Below are 14547 nucleotides of genomic sequence, written 5' to 3'. Positions count from 1 at the left end.
ACAGTGAAACATTCCAACCACATGGCCGTGGAAGCTTCTCTGGCCTAACAAAATCGCCACACTGACTAATTGAGTTGCAACTGACTGTTGTTCCCTTACAGCCTCGGTTGCCCGTGCTCCTCAGCCGAATGAAAGAAGTGGGAAAAATTTTCCTTGCCACCAACAGTGATTACTCCTATACAGACGTAAGTGTAAATTTTATTTCACTCTGTGCTTCCTGCAACTATCTGTTTTTTAAAAAAAAAACTGCAAATAAATACAGAAAATCTAGGACTCAATCCAAGTTCATTAGCATTTGCAAAGAGAAAAGACAGCTTAATAGAGTCACAACCAAAACACACCATCCTCTTTGCAGACTATACATCTTCTGTTATAATATAAGATGCAAAAAGTTATGAGCTGATGGATCTGTCTGCGTGGGTTTTTTTCCGGGTGCTCCAGTTTTCTCCCACAATCCAAAGATGTGCAGGTTAGGTTAATTAGCCATATTAAATTGCCCATACTGTTCAGGGATGAGTCAGTTAGGTGCATTAGTCAGGTGTAAATGTATAATAATAGGTAGAGAAATAGGTCTGGGTGGATTACTCTACTTAGGATTAGTGTGGACTTGTTGGACCAAATGGTCTGTTTCCACACAGGAGAGATTCTATGATTCTGTGACTCGATGAATGCCATTCAATAAGGGAGTGAGAGCAGATTCAGTGATAAGTTTCAAGAGTATTAGTTAAAAACTTTAAGGTGTCATGGACCAGGCCAGACCCCATAAAACATTTCAAGAAGGAAGCCCAGATCCTAACTTTTTTAGTTGGATATTCTAGGAGTGATGCAGCTGGTCAAACAAAAAAGAATTTCAGTTTTAAACAAAACAGAACTTATATATACGTAAACAAAAGAAAACCGAATTTATGATAACATAACTATTTCAAAATGCAACCGACATGAAAACGCAACTTAACAAAGAGCTATTCCAATTTCCTGCAACATCCCCTCACATACCCCTTACCAAAAAAGTAAATTCAAACATAGGTTCTTACAGGAGAGAGATTCATCATGAAGCTGTTTCCTTGGGTCCCCATCCAAAACCTACCCAAAACTAGAAAAAACACTGAACTGGGAGAACTGGCCACTCCCATTTCACTCTACAAGTGTTTCTTAAAAAAATTTAAAAGCCTTTTCAAGTAGTTACTTCCAGACATACCAGAACTTCTGCCTTTATACCGCTCGAAAAATAACCAAGGACACAATAACCTTGTTAATGGAGTAGCATCATTACACCTCCCCTCTTAAAAAAAAAAGAACCATCGATATCCAAAGATGGCTTCATTCTAAAATCCCTTAATCTTACATTGTTAGTACATTACAACATATGTACGTTACATTGACTATAACCATGCAAACATGCACTAATCCATTCTGTTTCAGTCCATTTTACTTCCGCCACCGAATGCCTCCGGCTCTCATCCAAGTCTCGATAATGCATTGGCAGTCACATTTTCTTGTCCTGCCACATGCACAATTTTTAAATTAAATGGCGGTCACAACAAGCTCCATCTAAACAGTCTGGAATTTTTGTTCTTGAATTTCTCTACAAACTTTAATGGGTATATATGATTGTCTCAGATACATTACTGGTAACATAAATGTTGAATGTTGAAACGCCAACGCCAAGCTCAATGTCTCCTTCTCAACTGTCGAATATTTCTGCTGATGAATGTTCAATTTCCCAGAGAAATATCTGATAAGTCCTTCTATCTTTTTGTCATCTTCTCGCAACAGCACAGCACCGACACCCACATCACTCGCACCAATAGCCACCTTGAATGCTTTTGCGTAATTAGGTGTGGCTATTACTGGGGCGATGGTTAATGCAGCTTTCAGGTCGTCAAATGCCTTCTGACAGTTTGCTGTCCACTGGAACTTCTTGCCTTTCTTTAGTAATTTAATGAGTGGAGCAACCACACTGCTAAAATTTGGTACTAATTTCCAATAACACCCATTCAATCCCAGAAATGGAGGGAGGGAGAGGGAGGGAGGGAGGGAGAGGGAGGGGAGGGAGGGGGGGGGGGGGGGGGAGGGCGAGGGCGGCACGGTGGCACAGTGGTTAGCACTGCTGCCTCACAGCGTCAGAGACCCGGGTTCAATTCCCGCCTCAGGCGACTGACTGTGTGGAGTTTGCACGTTCTCCCCGTGTCTGCGTGGGTTTCCTCCGGGTGCTCCGGTTTCCTCCCACAGTCACAAAGATGTGCAGGGTCAGGTGAATTGGCCATGCTAAATTGCCTGTAGTGTTAGGTAAGGGGTAAATGTAGGGGTATGGGTGGGTTTCGCTTCGGCGGGTCAGTGTGGACTTGTTGGGCCGAAGGGCCTGTTTCCACACTGTAATCTAATCTAATCAAAAGTCGTATTACCAGTGGGGTATAGAGAGGAGGTGTTGTGGGTAGCACATGAACTACCAGTAGGAGGTCATTTAGGAGAAAGAAAACCTCAAGCTAAAATACAAAAACTTATGCCAACTTTCCTGTTTAAGTGTCAGTTTGTGAATTTCAGACTCTCTTTTTTCCTGTCTTCTCTCTTTCTTTTTTCCCTTTGTTCGCTCTCTCTTTTCTTTTTGTATTTCCTCTGCTTTTAATCATAATCCTTTGCCACGAACTCAATCTGCTTCATTCTCAACTGAATTTTAACCATCTCTGAAGATTCTGATGGCAATTCCAGCAAATTTAAATGCTGAGCTCTTGCTGTGATTATCTCTCCTTTTCTTATGGACAAAGATAGCTCCAACTGCAACTTGACTATCAATTCCAGCAGCTTTCCCTTGTTCACCCTTTATAAAGCCCCCAAGTCACTTTTTCCACCCCCAGAAAACTCTTAGTGAGTGAAAGAGCCATTACTATTCCAAGCACTGTTTAGCTTGTCACAAAGTAGATAGCTGTTCCCAAGAACTGATAGAGGAAAAGTGGATCGAATGGCATCCTGTCTTGTGTCAATTTGATTCTTTTTGAAATACTGAAAAGCTACCCCTTCTTTTGCATTCGTGGTAACTGTCTATTTAGTTGTCGATTGCATCCATTCTTTCTTATTATGTATTCATGTGCAGTCATTGTGAGCCAACATCAATCGATGGTGGAGAACATAAACTCCCAACCATTTAAAGTTGGAAACGCATATGCAACAATACTGACAGCACAGTGATAAAACTGCTCTGTCATGTATCAATGCCTGTGGATTTAGATTTGTCGTGCTGATAGTTTCTGCAATAAACTTGGAGGTACCTCATAATATGGTCTGCTCGAATGCAAAATCCAGTAGATAAAATAAAGAATTTCAGATGCTGGAAATCTTAAACAGAAGTAGAAATTGCTGGTAAAACTCAACAGGTCTGGCAGCATACCATCACAATGTATGTCTGTCTGGGACCTCAAAAATTTAATTCTGCCATTATGGTCAAAATTGTTCTCCCACAATGAACATAACCACCCACTGAAGGAAAATGAAAAGCAGCCATTTAATTAGTCAATTGATTTGACATTGCACCTACCTTTTTCATTATTTTGGATGTAGGAATCACGAACTGGAGGGATACAGTTTCATTATCAGACCTGACATGAAAGGGTCAAGCAACACAGCAGCTATGAAATAAGAAGTCACAGCTAAAGCTTGCCCTTGAGATATGGACCCTGTCACCTGCTATTGCAAGATCTCAGTGTCTTTTCGTTCAGTCCTCCACACAGTTACCAGTATGTGAGTTGAAACATTTGGGAAAAATCTCACACACCATCTCTGTCACCCAGCTGTGACCCTCAGATGGTGTCCCAAGAACCTATCAATAGCCCCTTCTCATTTGTCAGCAACATGATGTCCTTAGTGGCACTGATCCAGCAGCACTGGTTTTCATATGAATTCTAGTAACCCACAACTACAAACATCTGATGTCTGTATCCTAACTCACACCAAATCTATTTAACCATCACTCCTGTGTTCATTGATTTACAGTGCTCCTGGTGAAGCAATGCCTTGATGTTAAGATACCCATCCTTATTTATGAAACCCTCCATGGCTTTTCCTTTCTATGTTTGTACTCTCCTTGAGTCCGAAAACTTCTGTGCTCCATTAATTGTAATATTTTGAGCATCCCTGATTTAATTACTTCACACTAGTAACCTTGCCTTCAGCTGCAAGGCACTAAAATCTGAAATTCCTTCCTCATACTTATCTGTTTCCTCATTAAAGACACTTCTTAAAACCCATCTGTCTATAGCCAATGTCACAGTCTTCAATGACACCTCTGTAAAGCACCTGAAGACGTTTTATGATGTTAAAAGTGCTCTCTAAACAGAAGAAAATTTTGAGGACTTAAACCTGAGATCCATCTTGTCCTGTATACAACTTGTGCTGCATGGTACTGTTTGAAGATAATACCAGACAGACTATTTATTTATGTCATTCTTCTTTATGAAACATTGTCACATGCAAATTAGTGAGTACATTTCTTTCCCTGGCAACAGCGATCACATTTCAAAAGTACTTAATTGACTTTGAAATGTCCTTGGATTGCGAAAGCTGCCATATAAATGTAGGCTCCAGGTTTTGGTACTGAGCCATCTCACCCAAAAGACTGTTTAATTTTAAATTCTTAACAAATTGGATCAATGTAAAGAGACAACTCACCAGCATGCCCCGAGTAGTTTCTTGGTACAGACGCACAGGCAAAAATCTCTGAACAGCAATCATGAACCAATCTGTGGCTGATCTTGCCTTTGCAAACCTAAGCAAACACAGTTACAGGATTTCCATTATCACTATGGCTGCCTTCAATTACCTTGGCAAAGAGCACAAATAGATTCTGAACATTAGAAGTAGGAGCTGTCCAGTCAGCTGCTCAGACTTGCTCCACTTAAGCTTCATTTCCCTGAAACCTGGAGAAATTTGATACAGAGCAGACTGGATCAACTCACTAAGCAACGGATGGGGACAAAATGTTCAATTACGTTCATATGTTAATAATTATCAAACTGATTTGCTTCGCATATGCTTCATTAAAAATATTTTTTGTTTTAAATCTGTAGAATCAATGCTGACATTAATATCTATCACTCTGAAACATGGATATTCCTGGAGAATGAGATTATGAGAAGCATTTTCTATAAATTTTGTGGAATGAGGTCATGTAGGATGTTAAAATATTTAAAAATCTAAACTCTGACTCCAGTTCACTTCTTGGTTGCCTTTCTTCAATTATAAAGAACTGAGGAGGGAAACACAACCAAACTGATTCCAGGAGGTGGATTGGTCATTTACACATCATTTACACATCATTTACACAATCATGAACCAATCCGTGGCTGATCTTGCCTTTGCAAACCTAAGCAAACACAGTTACAGGATTTCCATTATCACTATGGCTGCCTTCAATTACCTTGGCAAAGAGCACAAATAGGTTCTGATCCATTTACACATCATAACAAGGTTCCATGCCTTAGATTTCATCTGTATTTTAAATTTAACTCTGGCCAGTTAGGTTTCATTGCCTTATGAGGAGCAGAAGCTAATGTGCAATAGGGATGGATCCAGCAGGTTAGCTTTTTGCTAAGCTAATGGATACAGCTTTCCTGCTTATGTGCTTTGCTGCTGTGATCAGATAATTTGAACCATTCCCTGCTGAGCCACAGTTTTCCTCGCTCCTTTCCATTCTTGGGGACACTTGTACCCAAGGCCTATCCCCATCATTACCTCGATCTGGCTGACTGCAGCTGGGGTAAGGAGATGAAAATTTAAATCAGGTCCTGCCTTAAATTCAGCAGAATCTGAAGCAAACTTTTCCCTGCCAGCCTCCAAGCTCAGATTGGCATCTATGTTTCTTAGTCAAAAAGTGTGGCACTGGAAAAGCACAGTAGGTCAGGCAGCATCTGAGGAGCAGGAGAGTTGACGTTTCAGGCATAAGCATCGATTCTCCTGCTCCTCGATGCTACCTGACCTACAGTGCTTTTCCAGCGCCACACTGTTTGACTCTGGTCTTCAGCATCTGCAACCCTCACTTGCACCTATGTTTCTTCGCTCATTGGGCATATTATCATAACAGGGGAAATGTTTCATTCTTGCATTAGTCATCAAGATCTAATTACGGATCATCGAATCCAAGTTATGCTGATAGGAGTTCTGCCGAGCAGTTGAGAAAGATATGATTTTTGTGGAACTGTATCTTCGCAGAAATTGGTGATGTGTAATTTTTGATGAATATTATGAAAGGTTTCTCATTGTGAACCCTATCGACATTTTTCGAGCTATCTTCACTCATTTAACTATACACCACGAGCCTCAGGTTCCCTGCTTAGTGTGTTCTTCCATTTGCCACAGTCAGAAGTCCTGACAACTGTCTGGACCTCCCAGGATTCCTGGCACCTACATCATCTTCAAAGCCATCTGTTCACCCTGTCATGTGTTGGCATTTGGCAGCTGTGCTGCTCAATTAATTTTATTTGTCTGGGCATGTTGGACAGAAGGTAATTGGCATCCCGTTTTGCAGACATGGACCTGTAGGTCCTTCTGGGTAGGATTCTATGTGGTCACTTACCATTTGTGACTGATGGAGGTCTAGAGGATCAAGTCATAGAATTGTATAGCATGAAAAAAGACCCTTCGGTCCAACTTGTCCACACTGACCAGATACCTGAAAATGATCTCGTTCATTTGCCAGCAGTTGGCCCATATCCCTCTAAACCCTCGTGATGAGTTGGTGTAGCCAAATTCCTGCTCCAATTTTCATGATGGTTATTATCACCATTTAGGTTCTGTCTGGCAGGTGGGAGGATGGGAAACTGAAATAAGGTTATGAAATTATGTGAATTTAAAACATGCCTTTCACTAGCAAGAATCTCATCTCACTTCAACGCTTGCTTGGAAAATGGGACTTCTTGGTTTTGACGCTGAGAAGATCCTCATTGCCAATCTTACATGTTCCCACCAATGAGCACCTTGTGCAGTAGCTGGGAAGATTCTGTTTTGAAATTGTGCCAACTTCACAGGTAAATGTTTGAAACACTTGTTGTTGAAAGATGCATATGAACAGCACTTATTGGGGGTCACTGGCACTCGTACTGTGGTAGATTTTTAAACATTTAAACATGTTCATAGTTGATCATAGTGTTAGTCCAATTGGCAGCAAGTAAACAGCACAATTAACCCTCAAACACGTGATTTACTTGTGCTCATCCTCATTACCTTTCTTTTGCAGGCAATAATGAAATATTTGTTTGATTCCTCACTTGGGCCAAAGGTAAAATTCCAAACCATTGCAGCACATACATCACAGATGGAAGCTGACAATATAATGGTCTGTACACAAAACGCAGCAGTGGGTAATCAGGGTGAACAATGGGTATATCTGAAAAAGGTACAACTCATTTGAAATAATCAGACAAGGCAACTATCAATTTACAACTAAAATAAAATGACATGGGGACTTGAAATCATGGAGGGAGAAATGACACATCACAGTACAAATCATGAAATATTTAAGATCTTGAAGGTAAATGACTGAGTGGATGCTGAAAGATTATTTCCCATTCTAGGGAAGATGAGTACAAGGGGAAGGAGGAAAACATTTTTTTTCTCAGAGTTTTTGGAGCTGTATTTGAACCACCATAGAGAGCAGTGGAGGCAGGATCATTGTGTATTTTTCAGACAGACCTGGATAAATTCTTGATGAACAAGGGAGTTGAAGGTTTTGGGAATAGATGGAAATGTGAAATTGAATTCCTCCTTTCTATTTCATTGACCCCCTGTAATTTCCAGCGAATACTTTCAAATATTGGTGTAAGGACACAATGGGCCTGATACAGGCAAGGAAGTATAGTCTTCCTCTCTTTATCACTCTGACTTCCTGTTCCCATGGTCAGGAATTGCCCACCTTCATTAGGAATATTGCCCTGTGGCAACTCCCTCGCTGGACTGACTGCAGGACTTCTTTATAATTCCTACATTCCTTTAACGCACCTTGGGGAGCATTGAAAAATATACATTTCTCCCTCTCTGCCACATATTGTACCTTCTGAGTTTCAATTACACAAGTGTAGACAAATGCACATTGATGTTACCCTTGTCATCTTCAGGATCTGAGTTCTTTGTTCTTGAAATGCAGCAAAACTAAACTCATTCTCAATGCTTGTGGTGATCTGCATCCACAATGTGCCAATCATAAAACACTGAGTTTGTACAGTATTTCTTTGAGCCAGTTAGAAGCCATTAACAATTTTATGTTTTTATAATATTTTAAGGTTGTGACACCATTGCAAGCCCTCAACAAGCGATATTAAACAAAATTTCAGACCAGAACAGAAAAAGAAATATGAGGACAGATGACAGAATGTTTGGGCAGTTAAGTCTGTTCAAGAAGGAAAGAAAGGCAGAGAGGTTTAGGGAGAGATTCCATAGTGTAGGCCTCAGATAAATGAATGCATGGTGTATAATGTTGGAGCAATGAAAATCAAAGTGGTGCAAGAGGCCTGAATTAAAGGAACTGAAAAGGCTTGCTGGATTTGAGGAGTTCACAGATTAGGGAGGGCAAAGTCATGGAAAGGCGGGGAAACAAGCATGACAATTGTCAGATTGAAATATTTCCAGAACCTAATGTTGGTCAGCAAGTTCTAACATCTGATATTTTCTTCTTTTTCTGTTACCAGTCTGGTACATTGCATGTCTCCTGGCATTCCTACTTTGACCTGATTTTAGTCGATGCAAGGAAACCTCTATTCTTTGGAGAAGGAACCGTTCTCAGACTGGTTGACACTGTGAGTAATGGAGCTCTGCTTCAATGACAAAGACAGAGTGTAAATCGGAAGGGTCAAATTTTTCATCCCACTCACTCAAGGCAGATACTTCTTGCTGATTGTCTGAGACCTACCTTTACCTTACATCCCACTGCATTACAAGCAGCAGACCAGACATCCTTCATCCCACCATCCCAAGGAAACTCCAAGGAAATTGTCATCATTTTATTGACATGATGTGGAGGTGTCAGTGTTGGACTGGGTGGACAAAGTCACCAGTCACATGATACCAGGTTATAGTCCAACAGGTTTATTTGCAATTGCAAGCTTTCAGAGCGTAGTTCATTTGTCATTTCACCTGACGAAGGAGCAGTGCTCAGAAAGCTTGCGATTTGAAATAAACCTGTTGGACTATAAGCTGGCATTGTGTGACTTCTCATTTTATTGACACAAAGGCTTTAATGCTGCTGATACCTATAAGTGATGTATGGAGTAGAACTGCACACTTTTCTGGGACAAAGTCTGGGGAGATGTCATCATATTACCTCTCACCTGCAACTGCCCCTCACCCAACATATCGGTCATTGTGAAACTCCATTTTCCCATGGCTTTTCTATGTGTCCCTTTGCTAACTTAAAATTCTGGTCATGCTCACCATTAAGCAGTGCTGCCAAAAATTCAAGTGAATGGTTTGAATATTTTATTCTCAAGCTAGAAATTAGGAAGTCAGTAAAATAAATTACATACCTTTTTGTTCAAACTATTTAATGTCAAAATTTCCTCAGTGATTTCAGCGATTGGTGGCAGAATATTTATTTATTCATTTGCATTATATTGCAGGAATCTGGGAAGCTTCGAATTGGCACTTACACAGGCCCTTTGCAAAGTGGTATTGTTTATTCTGGAGGTGAGTCCTCTGTGCCATCAGGTTGATTCTTACACAATTGCATATGTTCACTATCAGCACAATGAATGTGTATAATGTGAGGGCATTGAGGACGACACTCTACAGACGACTTATTAATTATTAAAAATGGGCAGCTCAAATATTTGAGTAAGTCCTGCTGGCCTCTGGTCAGGTCAGTGAACTGAAGGATAGTTTTAGATTACATATTTGCTGACTTGAGGGGAGGCAGTGGCCTAGTAGTATTATCACTGAACTGTTAATCCAGAGACCTGGGTTTGAAACCTGCCATGGCAGATTGTGGAATTCGAATTCAATAAAAATCTGGAATTAAGTGTATAAAAATGACCCTGAATCGGAATTGTTGGAGAAAAGTGTTGGAGAAAATCCCACCTGGTTCAGTAATGTTCTTCAAGAAAGGAAACTGCTGTACTTATCTGGTCTGGCCTACATGTGACTCAAGACCCATAGCAATGTGGTTGATTCTAAACTTCCCTCTTGGTAATTAAGGATGGGCCTAGCCAGTGATGCCCACATCGATGAATGAAATATAAAAAACTTCTGCATGTCATTTCACTGTGAGGCCCCATCCAATCCAAAACATTGGCTCAGATACATTTCCTCCTTGACTCAATACAGTATCTAACACATCTGATCACCTATTCAAGTTTTTAAAGCAAGCTGCTGAGGAATCCAGTCCAATGATTCCTGTTTTGATTGATATAGATTGCACACTCAAACCTCACAGAGGTACATCATTGAGAAAATCTAAACAAAGCTGACAAGTCTGCAGAGCCATACGACTGGAATTTAACAAATGAAATGCTAGAAAACTTTTCATTGCCATCTCTCGAACTGGCTGGAATGAATGCCATTTCATGTGATCTTGATGTAATGCATGACCATTCAATCACTAACACTGAATAAGAGAAGATCTGCTTGGTCCAAAGATCTGCATTACCAAGTACCAAAGATCTTCCTACTTGGCGGTGATTCTTTCAAATTGGGCAAAATGCCTAAAGATGTAAGATGTGGCCCAATTGGCCTCACTGTGTGTTCTGAGACACCAACTTTACTGCCAACCTTCCCGCCTTTCCACAGGGAACACAACAGGAGGCCTGGAAGACTTTGTTTTCTCCTCCCAATGCTTTTCGTTGCCATTTCAGTAGCCATCCAGTCTCCCCGCCTGCCCCAAAAAAGTCCTGGAAAATTCAGTACAATGTGTTCCACTGCCTTGAAGACAGTACGGCCTGTGTTGTTAGCTAGATGTCATTGGTTTCTTCAGGGGATTACATGGAGTCCGAATCACAATTATTATGGTGTAGAAGGAGGCTAATCAGTTCATCATGGCTGTACTGGCTCTCTTATCTCGTCCAACTTGATTATCTAGTGCTGATGTCCTGCCTTTTCCCCATATCCCTGCACACCAGTGTGAAAAACAGAACATCTACTGTCCTCTTGAATGAATCAACTTAACTTGCCTCCATCATATTTTCAGGCAGTGCATTCCACACCCTAACAACTTACAATGTGATTTAGCTTTCTCGTACATCAGCTTTGCTTTGAAAAATCTCAAGGTCTTCTGTCAACCTACAAACAGAAGGAGAATGGTTTCAGGAGGAGTCAGGCTGATCAGAGACCAAAAAGGGGATTTACAGATTAAGGCTGCGGGCATGGCTGAGGTTTTAAATGAACATTTTGCACCTGTGTGTACAAAAGAGGAGGATGCTTCTCAGACCATGATGCACTGTTGAGCCCAGGTGGTGAGAGATCAGCTAATTGACAGCCATTTTCCATGACCTGGGTTTTCAGTATGCGTGACTGTTTCACATTGCTAATGTGGCAAACAGCCCCACAACAAGTACAAAAGGATGTGGTGGACCTTCTGATTTTTTTGCTGAAAAAAATCTATCTGATTGTATGGTTGAATTTTTTGGGGAATCCCCCTTTCAATTATGTACATGTTACTTGTCCTGCTGACTGTTAGGGACAAAGTCAGCATGTATGCTGTACACTGACAGTGCACTGACATTGCGTGGCATACCTGCTATCTAATAGCAATTGACCAAGAAAAATGTTCAAAATTTGACTGTATTATTAATTCTGTGAAAAGTGGAAGACTGTGGGAAAAACATCACTCCAAGTCATGGTGGTCTGTGCACCATGAATCTCACTCAGCAAAACACTTTCAATGAAAATGGGAACTTTTTGCCTGATGGATTGATGAAAGATTCTCTGTGAATGTTGTTCTAGGGTCATCAGATATGATCTGCGACCTTTTGGGGGTGAAGGGCAAAGAGATTTTGTACATTGGAAATCACATTTTTGGAGACATCCTCAAATCCAAGAAGCGGCAGGGTTGGAGAACATTCCTGGTTGTGCCTGAACTGGCACATGAGCTGCAGGTCTGGACAGAGAAGAGCGGTAAGTACAAGCTATGTGGAGTTGGAGGCACATTCAATTTTCTGCCATTCTCAATTTGTTAGTAGCTAACAGCATTCAGATCTGCATTTAAGTGCAGAGTAGACAGTCTATATGAGTCAAGATTCAATAAGAAATGAATGTATGGAGTCCAGATATTGTACAAATCTGAACCCATATTTTACACTCTCAAGTCAAGAGGGCAAACCTGAGTGCATTAGGTACAGAATTAGTTTACCCATTCACCACAGGACCCGGCTCCTCAAAATTCGTATTCACAATCCTGCACTCACGTTTGATTTGATGCAGTTAAGCACCCCTTTGCTGCTGTTCCTCTGTTCTTCAGCTTGGTGAGACTGCTCATACTTGCTTCCCTCTTCCTATCTGTTTGTAGCAGGAGTATCTTGTGTGAATTGCTTGTTCTGGAATCCTTCAATAATCTGTCATTGGCTGACTCATTTTCTTCATTGACATGTTGTTCCCAAGCAACACATGGTCTCCACATGTGCATTAGCATTCAACTTGATATCTTGTGCTGGTAGTCGTCCATGCTTTTGTATCTCTGACCCAAAGTACTCCTTGTCCACAGTTTATATCCTTGTAATCTTTGTTGAGATCTGAGTCTCTTAAAACCTGCAACTTAACGTTGCCATCCATGTTTTTAGATTGTTTCACGTTTTTGTCCTTTGCTTATCTTGATGACAACTTCCCTACCCATTCTGTCTGATCCTTTTCTGCATCTCCAATTCCCTTTTCCGGACAATTGCCAGCTTTACTTTCAGCCACCTTGGTCCTATACTCTGAAATGGCATTCCTAAGTCCTTCAACATTTTCACCATTTTCTCTCTCTTTAAGGCTTTAAAACACACGTTTGACAAAGCATTTACTCAGCAGCCCTCATCTTTATTGCTTTAACTTGGCAGTCATCTAACTGTCTTCGTTTATGTGACCATTTTGGGATGATTTTCTATGGTGTGGACAGTGTAGAAATGTAATTTATTCTTGTGTGATTCTCACTGGTGTAGCTGTTCATGATATTAAGCAGCATGTCACCTTTTCTTGTCCTTTTTCTCAGGACTTTTCGAAGAACTTAGGAACCTTGATATGTTTGTGGCAAATATTTACAAGTAAGTGAGCAAAAAATGTGCTAAATTTGTGAGGAACTCTTTTCACTGAGCACAAGATTGAAATATTTCAGAAAGTGAACTCAATCCTGACTGAGAAGCTGGAGTTTGCAAAGAAACTGCATTAATGGATGAAAAGTAACCTATAAAACCCTGACCAGGAAAGATCTGCCTTGGAGCAACCTTGACCAAAGGTGTCAAAATGCTCTTGAGCCTTTTAATTTGAAGTTGAGAGTGTGGTGCTGGAAAAGCACATTTCAGACATAAGCCCTTCATCAAGATTCCTGATAAATGGCTTATGCCCGAAACATCGATTCTCCTGCTCCTCAGATGCTGCCTGACCTGCTGTGCTTTTCCAGCACCACACTCTCGACTCTTCTCCAGCATCTGCAGTCCTCACTTTCTCCTTTTAGTGTGAAGATTGTCATCAATACAAGTGACTAAAACCTGAAGGATGAAACTGCGTCATTTTGAATGAAGATGCATGTTTTGGAAGTGCCTTCTTGCTGAATAAGTTGTAAACATATTCTTGTCTAAAATGTTGCCTGTTGTGTGGGTAAAGATAGGACAATGTTAAAATGACCTTGACATAATATTTGTTTCTGTTATGCCAGGAATCTGGACAGTAGCAGCAATGAACGTCCTGATATCACCTTAATTCGGAGACAAATAAAAGTAAGAAGTGCATTCCCACTATCAAACAGTCGAAACCTGGTCATCATGTTCAGTCAACAACAAGGAAGTCAGTGAAATGTATGATTCTCATTTAGAAATATGTGTTAGACACATTTGGTTTGTGAAAGTCAAAGAACAAGACTGAATTAATCTGTCAGAAGGTCATTAAATGCTGCAATAAGCACCTATCTGCCTGGACGAATTAAGCTGACATGCAGATATCAAAACATGCCTCAGTTAAACCTGAAATACAGATGTGTTGGAGTTGGATTGCAGTTGCAATACAGATTTGATTCATTTTTGCCAGCCACCCATTGCTGGGAGTTCCTACTCTGAGTTACAACAGAGCCAGTATTGTAAACTAACAGAGTGCTTATCAGGGCTACTTCATGTCAGATAGTCATTAACAGTAAGTTGTGTCAAAATTTCTCAAAGTCATATTGAAACTATGCATACACATTTCTGGTCAAACTGATGTTATTTCAAGAATGAGAGATGTGCACAGCTGATCCCATGAAACAGAAGGAAGAGATGGCAGGAGCAACTTGATAATCTCCAGCCTTTGTAATCAAGATGAGGCATCTCAGTGAAGACCTTACAGAGATAGGTATGACATGTAATGAGATAAGGAATGTAAACCCCAGAAGATTTTCAAATACACCAG

General features: G+C 40.6%; 2 protein-coding genes across 16 annotated transcripts in view; one reads left to right on the top strand and one right to left on the bottom strand.

Moving 5' to 3' along the window:
- LOC122543085 (uncharacterized) overlaps nucleotides 1–14547 on the bottom strand; it is an 81909-nt gene that overhangs the window by 59664 nt on the left and 7698 nt on the right. For 5 of the 6 annotated variants that reach the window (XR_015754830.1, XR_015754833.1, XR_015754832.1 and 2 more), the window contains exon 2: nucleotides 4663–4759. Coding sequence is in view for 1 of the 6 variants with exons in the window: in XM_087984277.1 (XP_087840403.1) it covers nucleotides 4663–4759; nucleotides 5411–5443 (130 nt within the window). In the remaining 5 variants the exon portion in view is untranslated. Of the gene's footprint in view, nucleotides 1–4662; nucleotides 4760–5410; nucleotides 5519–14547 lie in introns of those variants that run through there. The other variant, XM_087984277.1, reaches the window with a different exon arrangement.
- Nucleotides 1–14547, top strand: part of LOC122543083 (cytosolic purine 5'-nucleotidase-like) — a 128478-nt gene that overhangs the window by 107488 nt on the left and 6443 nt on the right. For 9 of the 10 annotated variants that reach the window (XR_006309914.2, XR_015754829.1, XM_087984274.1 and 6 more), the window contains 7 exons: nucleotides 102–185; nucleotides 7226–7267; nucleotides 8673–8780; nucleotides 9600–9666; nucleotides 11917–12087; nucleotides 13160–13211; nucleotides 13823–13883. Coding sequence is in view for 8 of the 10 variants with exons in the window: in XM_087984274.1 (XP_087840400.1) it covers nucleotides 102–185; nucleotides 7226–7267; nucleotides 8673–8780; nucleotides 9600–9666; nucleotides 11917–12087; nucleotides 13160–13211; nucleotides 13823–13883 (585 nt within the window). In the remaining 2 variants the exon portion in view is untranslated. The remainder of the gene's footprint in view (nucleotides 1–101; nucleotides 186–7225; nucleotides 7268–8672; nucleotides 8781–9599; nucleotides 9667–11916; nucleotides 12088–13159; nucleotides 13212–13822; nucleotides 13884–14547) is intronic. The other variant, XM_087984276.1, reaches the window with a different exon arrangement.

Source organism: Chiloscyllium plagiosum, unplaced genomic scaffold (genome assembly GCF_037043375.1).
Source record: "Chiloscyllium plagiosum isolate Xiang-an unplaced genomic scaffold, Cpla_swu_hap1 HiC_scaffold_48, whole genome shotgun sequence".
Taxonomy (NCBI): Eukaryota; Metazoa; Chordata; class Chondrichthyes; order Orectolobiformes; family Hemiscylliidae; genus Chiloscyllium; species Chiloscyllium plagiosum.
The sequence above is the reverse complement of the archived record's forward strand: the minus strand, read 5'-3'. Positions and strand labels throughout refer to the sequence as shown.